This window comes from Rhinoraja longicauda, chromosome 10 (assembly GCF_053455715.1).
Source record: "Rhinoraja longicauda isolate Sanriku21f chromosome 10, sRhiLon1.1, whole genome shotgun sequence".
In the NCBI taxonomy this organism is placed as follows: Eukaryota; Metazoa; Chordata; class Chondrichthyes; order Rajiformes; family Arhynchobatidae; genus Rhinoraja; species Rhinoraja longicauda.
Window position 1 is genome coordinate 30,585,896 of NC_135962.1, and position 14,940 is coordinate 30,600,835.

Consider the following 14,940-nt stretch of genomic DNA (forward strand, 5'->3'; position numbering starts at 1 on the left):
CCTGTCATAGGCTGTCGTAGGGGGAGTCCAGTCACCGTTTTTTCAGCGACCTGCTACGACTATGACAGTCGCAGGCAGTCGCCTAAAAATTCTCCTAAGTGAGACAGGCCCTTGAGATACCACATGTGCATATGCCCAACACCCTGGGCAGTGGCATAGTTTATGGGACTGCTGTCCCACAGCCCCAGCAACCCAGGTTGAATCTTGTCTGGATAAGTTTGGAATGGTTAGCTTTTACAGTGATGGAAAATTAAATTAAATTAAAGGATTAAGAGGATGGAAGATCTTTGCATCTTTTCTAGCCATGGGCTAGATCCTGGGGGACTGGAGTGTAGCAAATGTTGTTCTTTTATTTAAGAAGTTGACCCATATCAATGTCAGTGTCAATTCTATTGGGGGATATCAGCCACAGTGGGAGGTTGGACAGACTTGAATAGTTTTCTCTGGAATGCTGGAGATTGCGCAGAGACCTAATAGAAGTATATAAAATTATGAAGGGTAGACAGTCAGAACCTTTTCCCCAGGATGGAAAAATCAAATACTGGAGGGCAAAGCTTTAAGGCAATATGGGCAAAGTTTAAAGGAGAAGTGCGGGGCAATGTTTTTTATGCAGAGGATGGTGAGTACCTGGAACACGCTGCTGGGTGGTGCTTGAGGCAGATATAATAGTTACGTTGAAGAGGCTTTTAGATAGGCATATGGATATACAGTGAAAGGAGGTGTATGGATTATGTGCAAGCAGACAAGTGATCATGTTTGACATAGACATGGTGGGCCGAAGGGCTTGTTCTTGTGCTGTTCTGATCTATGTTCTATGTATGTTGTCCCTGCGAGAGTGCCAGCCACCTTTAATTATGATTTAAATGAATGACGTATCAGACAATTTCGGAGCACTGGCAAGAATCAACCTTGTTTCTATAGGTCTGGAATCAGATATCAGGCACACCAGCATATTTTCTCACCAGAGGACATCCAGTGACTCAGATAGATTTTGTCAACAATTATTCAATCTCATGGGCACTATTATTCAGACTAATTTATTTAAACAATTTCAGATTGAAATTTGTTAATTAAATCCACAACTGTCCTATGGGATTTGAACTCAAATGTCTGGATTGTTAGTTAAAGCAGGAGATAAAATTGTGGGCTTCCTGTTTAATCCAGATTACAAAAGTTGACCAGCAATTTAATATATTTAGTTTATCAAAAACAAACAAACAACAAAGTATTTACAAAAATGAATGGTTTTGAGGAAGAACCTGGTTAGCCAGTAAGGGTAGTTACAAAACAGATCATGTCATATTTTCTAAAGTAATACTTCTTCTGATAATACTACCAGTATGTATGTTTGCGGTTGTTATGTATTGTATTAATTTATTAATATTAACCTTGTACGAAAAAAGATAAAACAGTGAAAAAGGCACAGTGGCTCAGCTAATGGAGCTGCTGCCTCAGTGCCAGAAACCTAATTTAGATCCTTTTCTCAATTGCTGTCTGTGTGGAGTTTGCACATTCTCTCCATGAGTGCGTGGGTTTCCTCCATGTGCTCCGGTTTTCTTCCACATCTCAAAGGGTGTGGTTTTGAAGGTTTATTGGCCTCTGTAAATAGCCCCTAATGTGTAAGAAGTGGGAATTAATGTGAGATCGATGGTCAGCGTGGACTAGATGGGCCAAAGGGCCTGTTTCCATGCTGTATCTGTAAACTAAGCGAAACAATTAACATTTAGAACACAGGATGGAGAAAAACTTAAAATATTAAACAAAATAATTTAATCTAGGCTTACCTTGAAATAAATGTAGAATGGTTAGTTTTAACAGTGATGAAAAATTAAATCAAATGTTTCACTGGCTGTAATGCCTTACGTGTCTGGAATTAAAATTATTCAGCTTTTTTTAAACATAAAATACAGAACAGTTTAATTTTCAGGTGTTGCAAGCTTGTTATAAAGAACCTGCATCATTGTTTCAAAAGCAAGGTATGCTGCTTGGTCTCAGCTGATCCATAAAAGGGCATGAGGTACAGGGAGGGTAAACCACCATCAAGTTATCAGGACATGTCAAGGTGACACAACAGGTTTTTGTTGTGCATTAAAAGCACAGGCAGCAGCTTATGTTTTAAGATCACAGCTAGTTTTCTCAGGTAATGCCTCCTTTCATACACGGTGACAGATTGTTGCGTGCATATTTCCAGCAACTCTGTTTGCATAGTAATCATTCAGTGACAGTCTCATATCAATAGCGAGAAAACTCCATCAATAATAGGCATTAGGCTTTAAGGTTGTAGTAATTGTCATGTATCAAGTTACTGGCTTGTTAACTTAAGACGATAGGTGGATGCTAGTGTGCACTTTATTTTTAAATTGAACTTTTAAAAATAGGGAATATACTTTTTGAACCATGGAAGAGATAATTTTCTCTTTTAAAGCTAATTTGGATATTAAGTGTAATTTTTACACTGAAATTAATTTGAAAGATCTATGCAACTAAAAGTGGAAAATTAAATGATTTAAAATACAGAAAATATTATTCGTTAGAAATGATAATCTGTTAATACTTCATTTGTATAACAAATTCATAATATTCAGTTCATTGTTATCATAACCTTGGGAAAATATTTAGTTGTGGCTTATTTTCACTTGATCTTGATAGTTTTTACTATGAATGGAATAATTCCATTTTTATGTGATGGTAATTGTGATTAGGAATCCTATATCAAAACATTAAGTTTTATTTGCATTGAAGTCAATGGAAATAAAAATTGGGAAAGATGTAAATATCAATTATTTGTCACTTCACACTGTCATCTAATGGCAATTGGATTAACAAATAGGGATAGTAAATTATAATTCATTTGAATAACTATTTTTGAATTATAACACGGACATATGAAACTACCCAGAGCTTATTAATTACAATATCATTCCTGTTAAGATTTGTTTATATGATAATTTGTGTTTTTACTGCTACTTTTAATTAAAGTAATAAAAATGCTTCATTAACTGCAGTTATATCAGTTAAAATTAATGCATTCATCTAAGGAACATAGTCCAATTTCTTAATTTATTGTTTTTGTTTGCAGTGATTAGTGGGGTACCGCAAGTCTCGGTGCTGGGATCGCAGCTATTTACAATATACATTAATGATTTAGATGAAGGGATTAAAAGTAACATCAGCAAATTTGCAGATGACACAAAGCTGGGTGGCAGTGTGAACTGTGAGGAATATGCTATGAGGATGCAGGGTGACTTGGACAGGTTGGATGAGTGGACAGGTTGGATGAGTAAATCCTAGTATACACTGGAATTTAGAAGGATGAAAGGGGATCTTATTGAAACATATAAGATTATTAAGGGATTGGACATGCTAGAGGCAGGAAACATGTTCCCGATGTTGGGGGAGTCCAGAACCAGGGACCACAGTTTAAGAATAAGGGGTCGGCCATTTAGAACGGAGATGAGGAAAAACTTTTTTCACCTGGAGAGTTGTGAATGTGTGGAATTCTCTGCCTCGGAAGGCAGTGGAGGTCAATTCTCTGGATGCTTTCAAGAGAGATTTAGATAAAGCTCTTAAAGATAGCGAAGTCAAGGGATATGGGGAGAAGGCAGGAACGTGGTACTGATTGTGGATGATCAGCCATGATCACAGTGAATGGCGGTGCTGGCTCGAAGGGCCGAATGGCCTACTCCTGCATCTATTGTCCATTGTTTCATTAATTCTTGAAATCTTACTGTTCAATCAGCAGCTGGAAACCAGATTTTTAAAAGTGATTTTTTTTAACCTAAAAGCATTTTGTAACAAATCAAGACTTGTATTGTTGTTGTAGTTCATTATAGCATTTATGTCAAACTTGACAATTTTATCAATGGATCTTACTTCCTTTCCATTGAATCTTGTTGGCTATGGGCAGCAGTTGCAACACACTGAAATTGATTGATTGGCTGATTGAATGATTAATTGAAAGATACAGCATGGAAATAGACCCTTCAGCTCATAGTCCATGCCGATCATCGATCACCAGTTCGATGATCTTTGTTATCCCACTCTCTCATCTACTCCCCACTAACACTAGGATCAATTTACAGAGGCCAATTAACCTCCAAACCCACACATCTTTGTGATGTGGGAAGAAACCGGAGCACCCGGAGGAAATTCACATGGTCACAGGGAGAACGTGCAAACTCCATACAGACAGCACCCGATGTCAGGATTGTACCTGGGTATCTAGAACCATGGGGCAGCAGCTCTACCAGCTGTGAACCTGTCCCGTCCAATAATTTATCTTGTTATTGATACAATGTCAGCTTTGTCTCAGTTGGTGACATTCATGTCTCTTGTGATGGGGGAACTACATTCAAATCTTACTCTGTATTATTGAGCTCCGATGTCTCTCTGCAATGCTATGCTGAAGCAGTACTGCATTGGCGGAAGATTCATCTTTTGAGATGAGATATTACCTGCTCTCTAAGGTTGGTAGAAAAGCTTTGAAGTCATAGTTTTGATGAAGAGTAAGAACATGATTGTCATTGTGGCCAATGATTGTCTCTGAGTGAACATTCTGAAAAAAACAGATTTCAAAGTCACTATCACTTTGCTGTATTTGTGAGCATACTGTTCACAAATTAATTTCTGTTTGTCCAACAATAAACATCAGAAGTATTTTGGTGGCACGAGGAACTGCAGATGCTGTAATCTTGAGTAAAACACAAAGTGCTGGAGTAACCCAGTAGGTCAGGCAGCATCGTGGAGGGAGTGGATACGTAAGGTTTCAGGTCAGGACCCTATTTTATCAATATTCCATAAATGCATGAAAGGCAATTTAGAAATGTAATCTCCTTTTGTGGTGAAAGTCGTTGTCTATCAAAAACACTTGAATCTTGGAAATTATATATTTCACTTCATGAGATTAAGAATAATATGACAAGACAATGTTTTGGAGTTAACCATTGTATTCCGTCTTATTTCATTTTAATGTCACCTGCCTCACTCTGCCTTTCTTCTCCCCGGACTTATACCACCCATAAACTTATTTCAGCCGCTAATCAGAGGAAATTTGCAGTGCCATATAGACTTTTACCTCATCTGCTTTCCTGATCCTCTTTTATCTGTTTCTTTCTTTGGAGGCTTTTCTCTTACACAGTTATCTCGCCAAAATAATCCAATCACAATGAACCTAAAGCAAGGCTTAAATGTAGTGCATACATCCTGATGTTGTTAACAAACGTAGGATTTATTTACCTTTATAATAGCCGCATCCATATTCATCTACTTTGCAATTTATTTTTTCTTTACTTGTGTTATTCTTAGGCAATATGCTGATTTTTTTACATTTAAAAACTGCACTTGCAAAAAATTAAGTACTGCAAGATACTCCAGACTGCCTGTTTAAATAGCTAATGGATTCATGGATCAAAGCCGTTCTGTGTCAGATTTTCTTTGCAAGTGTTATTCACTTCTTAGCAGCTGACATTCTTTCACTGAATAGAGATCTTCAGGTGAAACCTTGTTTGAAAAGTGACCTTTGCCTCCTGACTACTGGAAATACCAGTTCTGATGAGAATTGCTAACAATCATTTTAAGGCAAAATCTTCTTATACGTTAAACATAATGCACTAAAGAAAACAGAATTGTACAAAACTTCGAATGTACAAAATCTTGGAGGCTCTGAAGTGAAAATAGTTCCCAAGTATTGTATGCACAAGAAATTGACTTCCATTTTACATTTTGACTTCATTATAAAAGTCAAAGTTGAAGTAGTGATAAAATGAGCCTAAACAGTTGCCTTTCTTTCTGGTCATATTAAGTTAATGTGCAGCAAGCAATAATTAATAGATTCTATTTTTGTTGAAAGTGGAACTTTAATATTACATTTACCATTCTTTGGGAAATCTTAGTTGAGGTCAGTTTATCAAATGTTAAAATTTAGACACAAGGAACTCCAGATGCTGGTTTACAAAAAGTCACAAAGTACTTGCAGAATTCAGCAGGTCAGGCAGCAATTCTGGAAGACATTAATAGGTGATATTCGGGTCAGGATCCTTCTTCTTAAGATACTTTCTGACCCGCTGAATTATTCCAGCACTTTGTATTTTTATTTACCAAACTTTAAAGCTTATTTGTATTAATATTTTTCTGTTACTTGAGAATCTGTCCATAGAAATGCATACTTAAACCAGTTTATTTTTCTGACAGAATTATTTAATTTAAGTAATTTGTTACGGATCAAACGTAATTAGACCATTCCATATTGTTTCTGCTTTCTATAAGGTTTCAAGTAATCTTTTTCCAAGTCAGTATATTTGTTTCAGTTATTGATTGAAAACAAAATTACTCCTATTTTAATTTAAAGATAGACACAAAAAAGGTGGAGTGACGCAGCAGGTCAGGCAGCATCTCTGGAGAGAAGGAATAGGTGACGTTTCGGATTGAGACACTTTGACCAGAAGTGTCACCTATTCCTTTTCTCCAGAGATGCTGCCTGGCCTGCTGAGTTACTCCAGCTTTGTGTGTCTCTCTTCGATGTAAACCAGAATCTGCAGTTCCTTCCTACACATACCTATTTTAGCTTAGTTTATTTTTAGAGATACAGCATGGCAACTGGCCCTTCGGCCCACTGAGCCCACATCAACCATCGATCACCTATTGACAAGTTCTATGTATTCCCACATTTACATCCACAGAGGCCAATTATCCGACAAATCCACATGTCTTTGGGATGTGTGAATAAATTGGAGCACCCGGAGGAAACCAATGCGGTCACAGGGAGAATGTGGAACCTCCACACAGACAACAAGGTCCGGATTGAACCCGGGTCCCCGACACAGTGAGCCACCAGCTCTACCAGCTGTGCCAATGCTCCGCCTTTTTTTAACATTCTGAAATAAACAAAAATTAAAATATTAATTTTAATGTTGCCTGGTGACCAACAAAACACAAATTGCTGTTAAATCTTTCATTAGGAGAAATTGTTTAAAATACATATTTGAATATTTACAATCAAATGAATACTAAAGGGACTGTCCCACTTCGGCGATTTTTAAGGCGATTGCCGGCCACTGTCAAAGTCGTAACAGATCGACGAAAAATCGGCGACTGGACTCACCCTACGACAATGTCTACGACAATGTCTACGACAAGCTACGACAACCTACCACCTAGTCGACGGCAAGCCACCGACAACCGGCGACCCAGTCGTCGTGACTTAGGACGTCCACCTACGACAGCACCTACGACAAGCTACGACAACCGAAGTCAACCTACCTCCACCCTCGTCAAGCTACGACCCTGTCGATCACAACTGATGACAACTGTAGCCATTTCACGTAAATTTGGCGCCAAAGGAGTGTGGGTAGGGTTTCCAATCATTCTGCTTCATGACTGCCATGGAGCAACATATGATGGCATTGCTCTTACAAGAAGAACAAGCCCTGCTGCTTGCAGCGGCCCTCATGCTTAAAATTCTGCAAGACAGAAGGACAAGAAGAATGGAGAAGAAGAAGCCCAAGAAGAGGTCTGTGTGGTTGAAGCCCTTGTCCCTGAAGAGACCCAATGCAGTGCAATGTCAAAATAAATTAAAAGAGTTTGCTTTTCAATGCAGTGCAATGCTTGTGTTTGTGTTTGTTTTATTGGTCAAAATAAATGAAATGAAAATATTTGAAAGAGATGCCATGAGAAACTACTCTGAAATACAATAACTTCAAACATCAATCTTTTGTCAAAATGCCCAAAATTTACTTTATTCAAACAAACAAAATTCTTATAAAAGGTGTATAACCGTCATCAGCACCGGCGACAACCTAAGTCACCTGGCGACAACCTATGACAGTGCCCACGACAGGAGGCGACAAGCTATGATCATTGGCGTCAAGCCAGCAGTCGTTGAAAATTTTCGAGCAGGGAGAAAATTCTGCGGCGACCAGCAAAAAGCTATGTCTCTTTGGAGACTACTCACGACCATGCGGCGACAACCTAGTCGCCTGTAATCGCCTTAAAAATCGCCGAAGTGGGACAGGCCCTTAAGAAATATGTACTTTGACATATAAGGGTGTTGAACAATACATTGTTTATATTGTAGCTCCTGTTAGGCTCTCATTAGAATTCTGCTATTAAAGGGAGAACTCTAACCCATACTTGCATTTTAATAAGACTACAGGACTTCCAGGAATTTCTGCAGATCACTAAAACACTTTTTAAACCATGTTTACAATGCACTAGAATTAAATTGGATGTGATGTTGGGCCCAAGCAGCGTATGTTCTCTTCAGTGGGCAAAAGGCCATTCCTTTTTGGAACTCTTCTGGAATTGCACACTGATATTTCTCAGCACCACTCTATTACAACAAAAGAAACATATTTCTGTAGTAATGCTTAGTTTACAGCACAAATGCAATAGGAAAGCAATAAAACAACCTTAAGATTGGTCCTGTATAGAATTGTTGAGAATATTCAGTCAATTAATTGTGCTGTTTACCAATTTGTGCTGTTTACTAATTGTGCTGTCAATTAATCTTTGAAGCACTTCCTTCTGGAAGGTGAATTCGGACTGTCAAAGCAGCCACAGCCAGACATAAAAACAGCTTTTTTTCCATGAGTAGTAGTTCTACTCAATAACCAAAGTCTGTAGTCTCTTTTTTGCTCTGGTTTATTTTCACCCACATGTTTAGACCATAATGTTGTATCCTTATTGTTTTGATGTGGTTATGCTTTATTCTTAATTGTTAACTGTATGTTTGTGTTGTCATTTGTGAGCGGAGCACCAAGGCACATTCCTTGTATATGCACATACTTGGCCAATAAACTTATTAATTCTTTATATGTGCATATATTTCAATGCCTCGATAATACATTTGCTGCAATTTACTTTTATCTCAGTTGCTAAATGTAATATATTTAGGGGTGCAGATTTTCTAAAATCTTGTAATCAACATCAAAATTGTATCTCCGTTTTGTTACTCTCAATGTTACTGTCTGGTGAAGAAATGTTGCCATTCTTCCACCAGCAATTCAACAGATAGACATTAAACATTATAATGTTCATTCTTTTAAAATCAAATTTTCCTGACAATTGTAACTTTTCAAAGCAGTTTGTGAGATGATTTATTTATTTTTTTGTCTGACTGAACTAGTTGCAACCTTTTCACTCTTAACACCACACATCCAATGCTAAATCTGCTCTCATGGTATGTAGCATTCAGTTTTGATCTCTCTTGGTATAATACAGGTATCTGCAAGATTCATGCAGAATTGTGTACATTCCTTTTATAAGTACTTTAGCCTTTATGAATTCAGAACAAAGAGAGCGATTCTTATTTTTTTGTGAGGTGCAGCTTGGAATGAAAGTTTATTGTGCACAGGTGTAAATTAGTATCTGTCCACCCTGGATATCGAATGCAAAATAGTTTGTTTCTTAATAATATTATGTTGGTGACAACACTCAAATAGTTCTTCATTTTCTATAAAGTGCTTTTTTAGATTCATTTTTCAGGATGGCATTTATTGTCCTTGGAAACACTGCAAATGCTGGTTTTTAAAAAAATACAAAGTTCTGGAGTAACTCAGCGAGTCAGGTAACATCTCTGGAGTACATGGAACACATGGTGTCTGCCAGATTCCAAACATTCATTTGTGTGGATAGACACAAAATGCTGGAGTAACTCAGCAGGACAGGCAGCATCTCTGGATAGAAGGAATTTGTGTGGTCTGGGTCAGTGTTGTGATTTTCTGTTTGACAAAACTAGCATACACTTTCACCTGATGCATGTGCACAAAAATGCATGTGCACATATCCCCTCTGGTTCACAGAAAGGGTGGCCAAGAAGCAATACCTGCCACAGATAAGAAGGGGCTCCTCCAAAGTCCAACATCTAACAACGCCGTTAGAATAGGAGTGGGAAATCATTGGCTCATGTTTAACACTTGCTGAATCTAAAGTTAATGTGGGTGATGGTATACCAGCAGATAATTAGACACATGAGATAGAGGCAGTTCAACTGCTCAACCTTCAGTTTAAGCTTAACTTAGCTTAGCTTAACTTAAAGGTACAGAATGAAAACAGGCCGATTGGCCCAACAAATCTATGCTGACCAAAGGGGGTGGGGAGAGAGGGGGGATAAAAGGGAAATGAGAGAGTCGAGGATATGGGATTTGTTTTTCTGGCTCTGACTACTCTGGTGGCCTCTTCTGGCTCAGGAAACTTCTTTTAATCTCTTTCCTTGACGGAGATGCAACTTTTTCCATGTCGTATCTCTGTCCGCACTGCGGCCTAACATCGTGGAGCTGGCAGTCCCTTTGTTAGGGATCTGCTTCGGGAACTCCAGCTGCAGGAGCTTCGACCACCCCGATCGCGGGGGCTTCGATCACCGACTGCGGAAGCTTCAATTGCCCCGACTGCAGATGTTTCGATCGCCCCGACCATGGGAGAAAAGGAGGAAGAAGGTAAAAGTTATTCGCCTAATATCACAGTGAGGAGTGCAAGGTCACCGCAAGAAAGATGGATGCTGCCTGCGCTGGTGGGGACTCGGAGGGATTGCCGTGAGTGCGGTGGTCTCGGTGTTTTCGGAGACGTCACGCCACAGGAGCGTCCTGGAGTCTGGTGCGAGTGTGAACGGCTTTCTGACTGTTCAGATGGACAGGGACTGCAGAGAGAGCGACAAGCGATCAGTGCAACTCTGGTCACATCACGGTGGAGCGTGTGGGTGGTCCGGACATTGGACTGATGGCTGTGGGTCTCTGCTTATGCTCTTGCCTCGAGATTCTCACACGCCGCTGTGGTGGCTGTTTACGTTTAATTTTTTTATTTAATTTTGTATCTTGTTGCTTTTTTTTGGTATGACTATGGTAAAATCAAATTTCACTTTACCTCAGGGTACACGTGACAATAAAGATCTGTTGAACTATTGTACTGTAGTAACTCAGCAGGTCAGGCAGCAGCTATGGAGAACTTGGATAGGTGATGTTTCAGGTCGGGATTCTTCTTCAGACTGAGTTAGAACAGTGTTTATGCATTGTTCAAGCATCTGGACATTGCAGCAAGCAGTTTGTCTTCAGTGACAGCTTGAGCATTTTTGCTTTGCTGTAAATGGCCCATAACATTACAAAGAGAACTGAAAATAAAATAGCTTCGCTATTTTTTCAGATGCAAATAATTTTTGTACTCCGATGAACACACAATTATCCTACCTTTCACCCAGAAAGCTATGAGACATTTTAGCATTTCCTGACCCACATGCTTTACCAATGCGCAAAAGCAATTTTTATACAACAGCGATGAGACATGGGGGCAAAGTTTACTGTAAAAATAACAATGGGGCTTACAATACTCAGTCACTCAGGCCCAAATCAGACAGCAACTGAAGTCAAGCACAGAGGCATACTTTAACATTAAAGTGTGCAGGCTGCTTTGTGAATTGAGCTCTCCTCTGTAGGCTGTGCACAAATGGCTTCACTCCCTCCATCTCATCGTCAGGTATACAGAATAGCAAGTTAAATAAAGACTAAATTCACCACAGAAAATTAGTGGTCTTCCCATTCAGACTTAATGCTATTTTCCACACAATACTTTGTCTTAGTTACTAAAAAACAACTTGTCAGTCATTGAAAAGTTACAACCATGTGCTACAATGTTGAAAATATTCTGCACTCTATCTTCCCCTTTGCTCTCCCTATTGTACTTGTGTTTGGCTTGATTATTTTTATGTACAATAATAGTATTATCCAATTGGATTAGATAACATGCAAAACAAAACTTTACATTGTACCTCAGTATACGTAACAAGCAGTACAACAAAACATGATAAAACTTCAACAGCCAGCTTAATCACTCACTCACAGTCATAGTGTTGCAGAGCACAGAAACGGTCCCTTCAGCCCACCACATCCATGCCACCCTTTTTGCCTATCTAAACAAATCACATTTGCTCTAATTAGGACTGTATGCGTCTAAGCCTATTAAGAGTATGTTGAAATGCTTCTTAAATGTAGTAATTGAATTTGATTCCACCATGTTCCAAATATCTACCACTCTCTATGTGAAAAACATTGTCTCCACAGGACTTCAAAACTGCTTCCTTTCACCTTCAACCTATGCTCTCTTGTTTTTTGATATGCCACCAACATAAATATTTCAACCATCTGCAGTGCCCTCCATAATGTTTGGGACAAAGACCCATCATTTATTTATTTGCCTCTGTTCTCCACAATTTGAGATTTGTAATAGAAAAAATATAACACCGATTTCAATGAAACTTCTTCCATTAGCACCAAAGGGACGACGGTGAATAAAGTGGACCTAAAATTGTCACGCTATCGTGTACCGTTTTGGCTGTAGTTCAGGAACAAACAAACAAACAAACAAGAGTTTTAGTGTATAAATATCCAATCTACTGGTTATGAACAATCTGATATTAGAATCAACTAAAATATCCATAGTTTCTCCAGTGCCCTGATGAAATTAACTGTAGCCAATGGAAACTCAATCCCACAGGCAATTCTTTTCTTAATAAATAATATCACAAACCCAGTTTTATTGTCTTTTGTGGTGCTGGCTCAAAAGGCTGAATGACCTACTCCTGCACCTATTGTCTATTGTCTATATTCTTGACAGTCGACCCAATATTCCATGGAACTGATTTCTTTCACCCATTTTCCAGTCTCTTCCCACCTATATTTGCAACACTTTTGGATATTGTGCAACTTTTAACAGTTTCTGATGCTCTGTTCAAACAACTTATTTCACCTTCTATATCTCTGTCTACCAGAACAGTTTAGGGAACCATCACATTCCTAGACCACAGGGCAAATGTAGACTTCTGCCTTCGTAATCTATAATGTTAATTGTTTGTTATCATGCTGATCTTGGAAACTGTGACCATTATTACTTGGAGCAACAATATTAAGATTGTTTTCATAAACTCAGATTGTCAAATTACTAAATGTAATCATTTTTTTGAATGTATAAGATTTTCTTTTCTATCTGCAATTAGGATTCTTGGCTTTTACAAAGGAATCTTACCTCCCATCCTGGTTGAGACACCTAAAAGGGCTGTGAAGGTAAGTGCAATGTATTCTGACAATAATTTGTACTGCAGTGCCCTCACTCTGAGCCTGCAGTTCCAGGCATCAATCCAGCAGAACTGTTGCAGACTTCAGGGGACATTGATGGGCTCAGGGGCAGCAGATACACTGGCCTGCAGATTAGGGGAAGTTGTGTTCACTTAGAGTGGAACTTCCAAGAGAAGGCACCTAGACATAAGGAACTGAAGATGCTGGAATCTTGCACAACACAAAGTGATGGAGTACCTCAATGGGTCAGGCAGCATCTCTGGAGGACATAGATAGGCAATGTTTCGGGTCAGGACCCTTCTGACACCTATTGCGTTTGGGCAAGGCTTGTAAACTTTACTGCTTCAATGTTTTGAAAAGAAAGAGCAAGCACTCACACCCCTCCCCAACCCCGACAGACACTCCACCAATCCCAGCAACAGTGATCCCAGGACAGTGGTCCCAGGAGAGTGGTCCCAGCAACAGTGATCCCGGGATAGTGGTAGACAGGAACAAGAATCAAAGGCACAGAATTTCAGAATTCCATTACTTCATATATTCTTACTTAAAGCATATTGGCCCTAATCCACCAGTGTTCCCTCCAGTATACAATAGACAATAGACAATAGGTGCAGGAGTAGGCCATTCGGCCCTTCGAGCCAGCACCGCCATTCAATGTGATCATGGCTGATCATTCTCAATCAGTACCTCGTTCCTGCCTTCTCCCCATACCCCCTGACTCCGCTATCCTTAAGAGCTCTATCTAGCTCTCTCTTGAATGCATTCAGAGAATTGGCCTCCACAGCCTTCTGAGGCAGAGAATTCCACAGATTCACAACTCTCTGACTGAAAAAGTTTTTCCTCATCTCCGTTCTAAATGGCCTACCCCTTATTCTTAAACTGTGGCCCCTTGTTCTGGACTCCCCCAACATTGGGAACATGTTTCCTGCCTCTAACGTGTTCAACCCCTTAATAATCTTATACGTTTCGATAAGATCCCCTCTCATCCTTCTAAATTCCAGTGTATACAAGCCCAGTCTCTCCAGTCTTTCAACATATGACAGTCCCGCCATTCCGGGAATTAACCTAGTAAACCTATGCTGCACGCCCTCAATAGCAAGAATATCCTTCCTCAAATTTGGAGATCAAAACTGCACACAGTACTCCAGGTGCGGTCTCACTAGGGCCCTGTACAACTGTATAAGGACCTCTTTGCTCCTATACTCAACTCCTCTTGTTATGAAGGCCAACATTCCATTGGCTTTCTTCACTGCCTGCTGTACCTGCATGCTTCCTTTCAGTGACTGATGCACTAGGATACCCAGATCTCGTTGAACGTCCCCTTTTCCTAACTTGGCACCATTCAGATAATACTCTTCCTTCCTATTCTTACCACCAAAGTGGAAAACCTCACACTTATCCACATTAAACTGCATCTGCCATGCATCCGCCCACTCACACAACCTGTCCAAGTCACCCTGCAACCTCATAGCATCTTCCTCACAGTTCACACTACCACCCACCTTTGTATCATCTGCAAATTTGCTAATGGTACTTTTAATCCCTTCATCCAAGTCATTAATGTATATTGTAAATAGCTGCGGTCCCAGCACCGAGCCTTGCAGTACCCCACTAGTTAATACCTGCCATTCTGAAAGGGACCCATTTATCCCCACTCTTTGCTTTCTGTCTGTCAACCAATTTTCTATCCATGTCAGTACCCTACCTCCAATACCATGTGCTCTAACAACTAGGGGGTGGCACATGATGGCTGCCTTGCAAACGGTCTGACTTCGTCTTTTTCATTCTTTGGGTTTATAATTTGTTGTAAAATATATGTTTTAGCTTATCTTTAGTTTTTGTATTTGTGGGGGGTGGTAGGGGGGGTGAGGGAAACTTTTTTTAC

At 39.5% G+C, this 14,940-nt stretch overlaps 1 protein-coding gene across 1 annotated transcript in view; it reads left to right on the plus strand.

Annotated features, from left to right (window-relative positions):
- Positions 1-14,940, plus strand: part of slc25a21 (solute carrier family 25 member 21) — a 330,659-nt gene that overhangs the window by 276,781 nt on the left and 38,938 nt on the right. Inside the window, exon 5 of the mRNA XM_078407167.1 lies at positions 12,977-13,043. Within this exon, the coding sequence (XP_078263293.1) occupies positions 12,977-13,043 (67 nt within the window). The remainder of the gene's footprint in view (positions 1-12,976; positions 13,044-14,940) is intronic.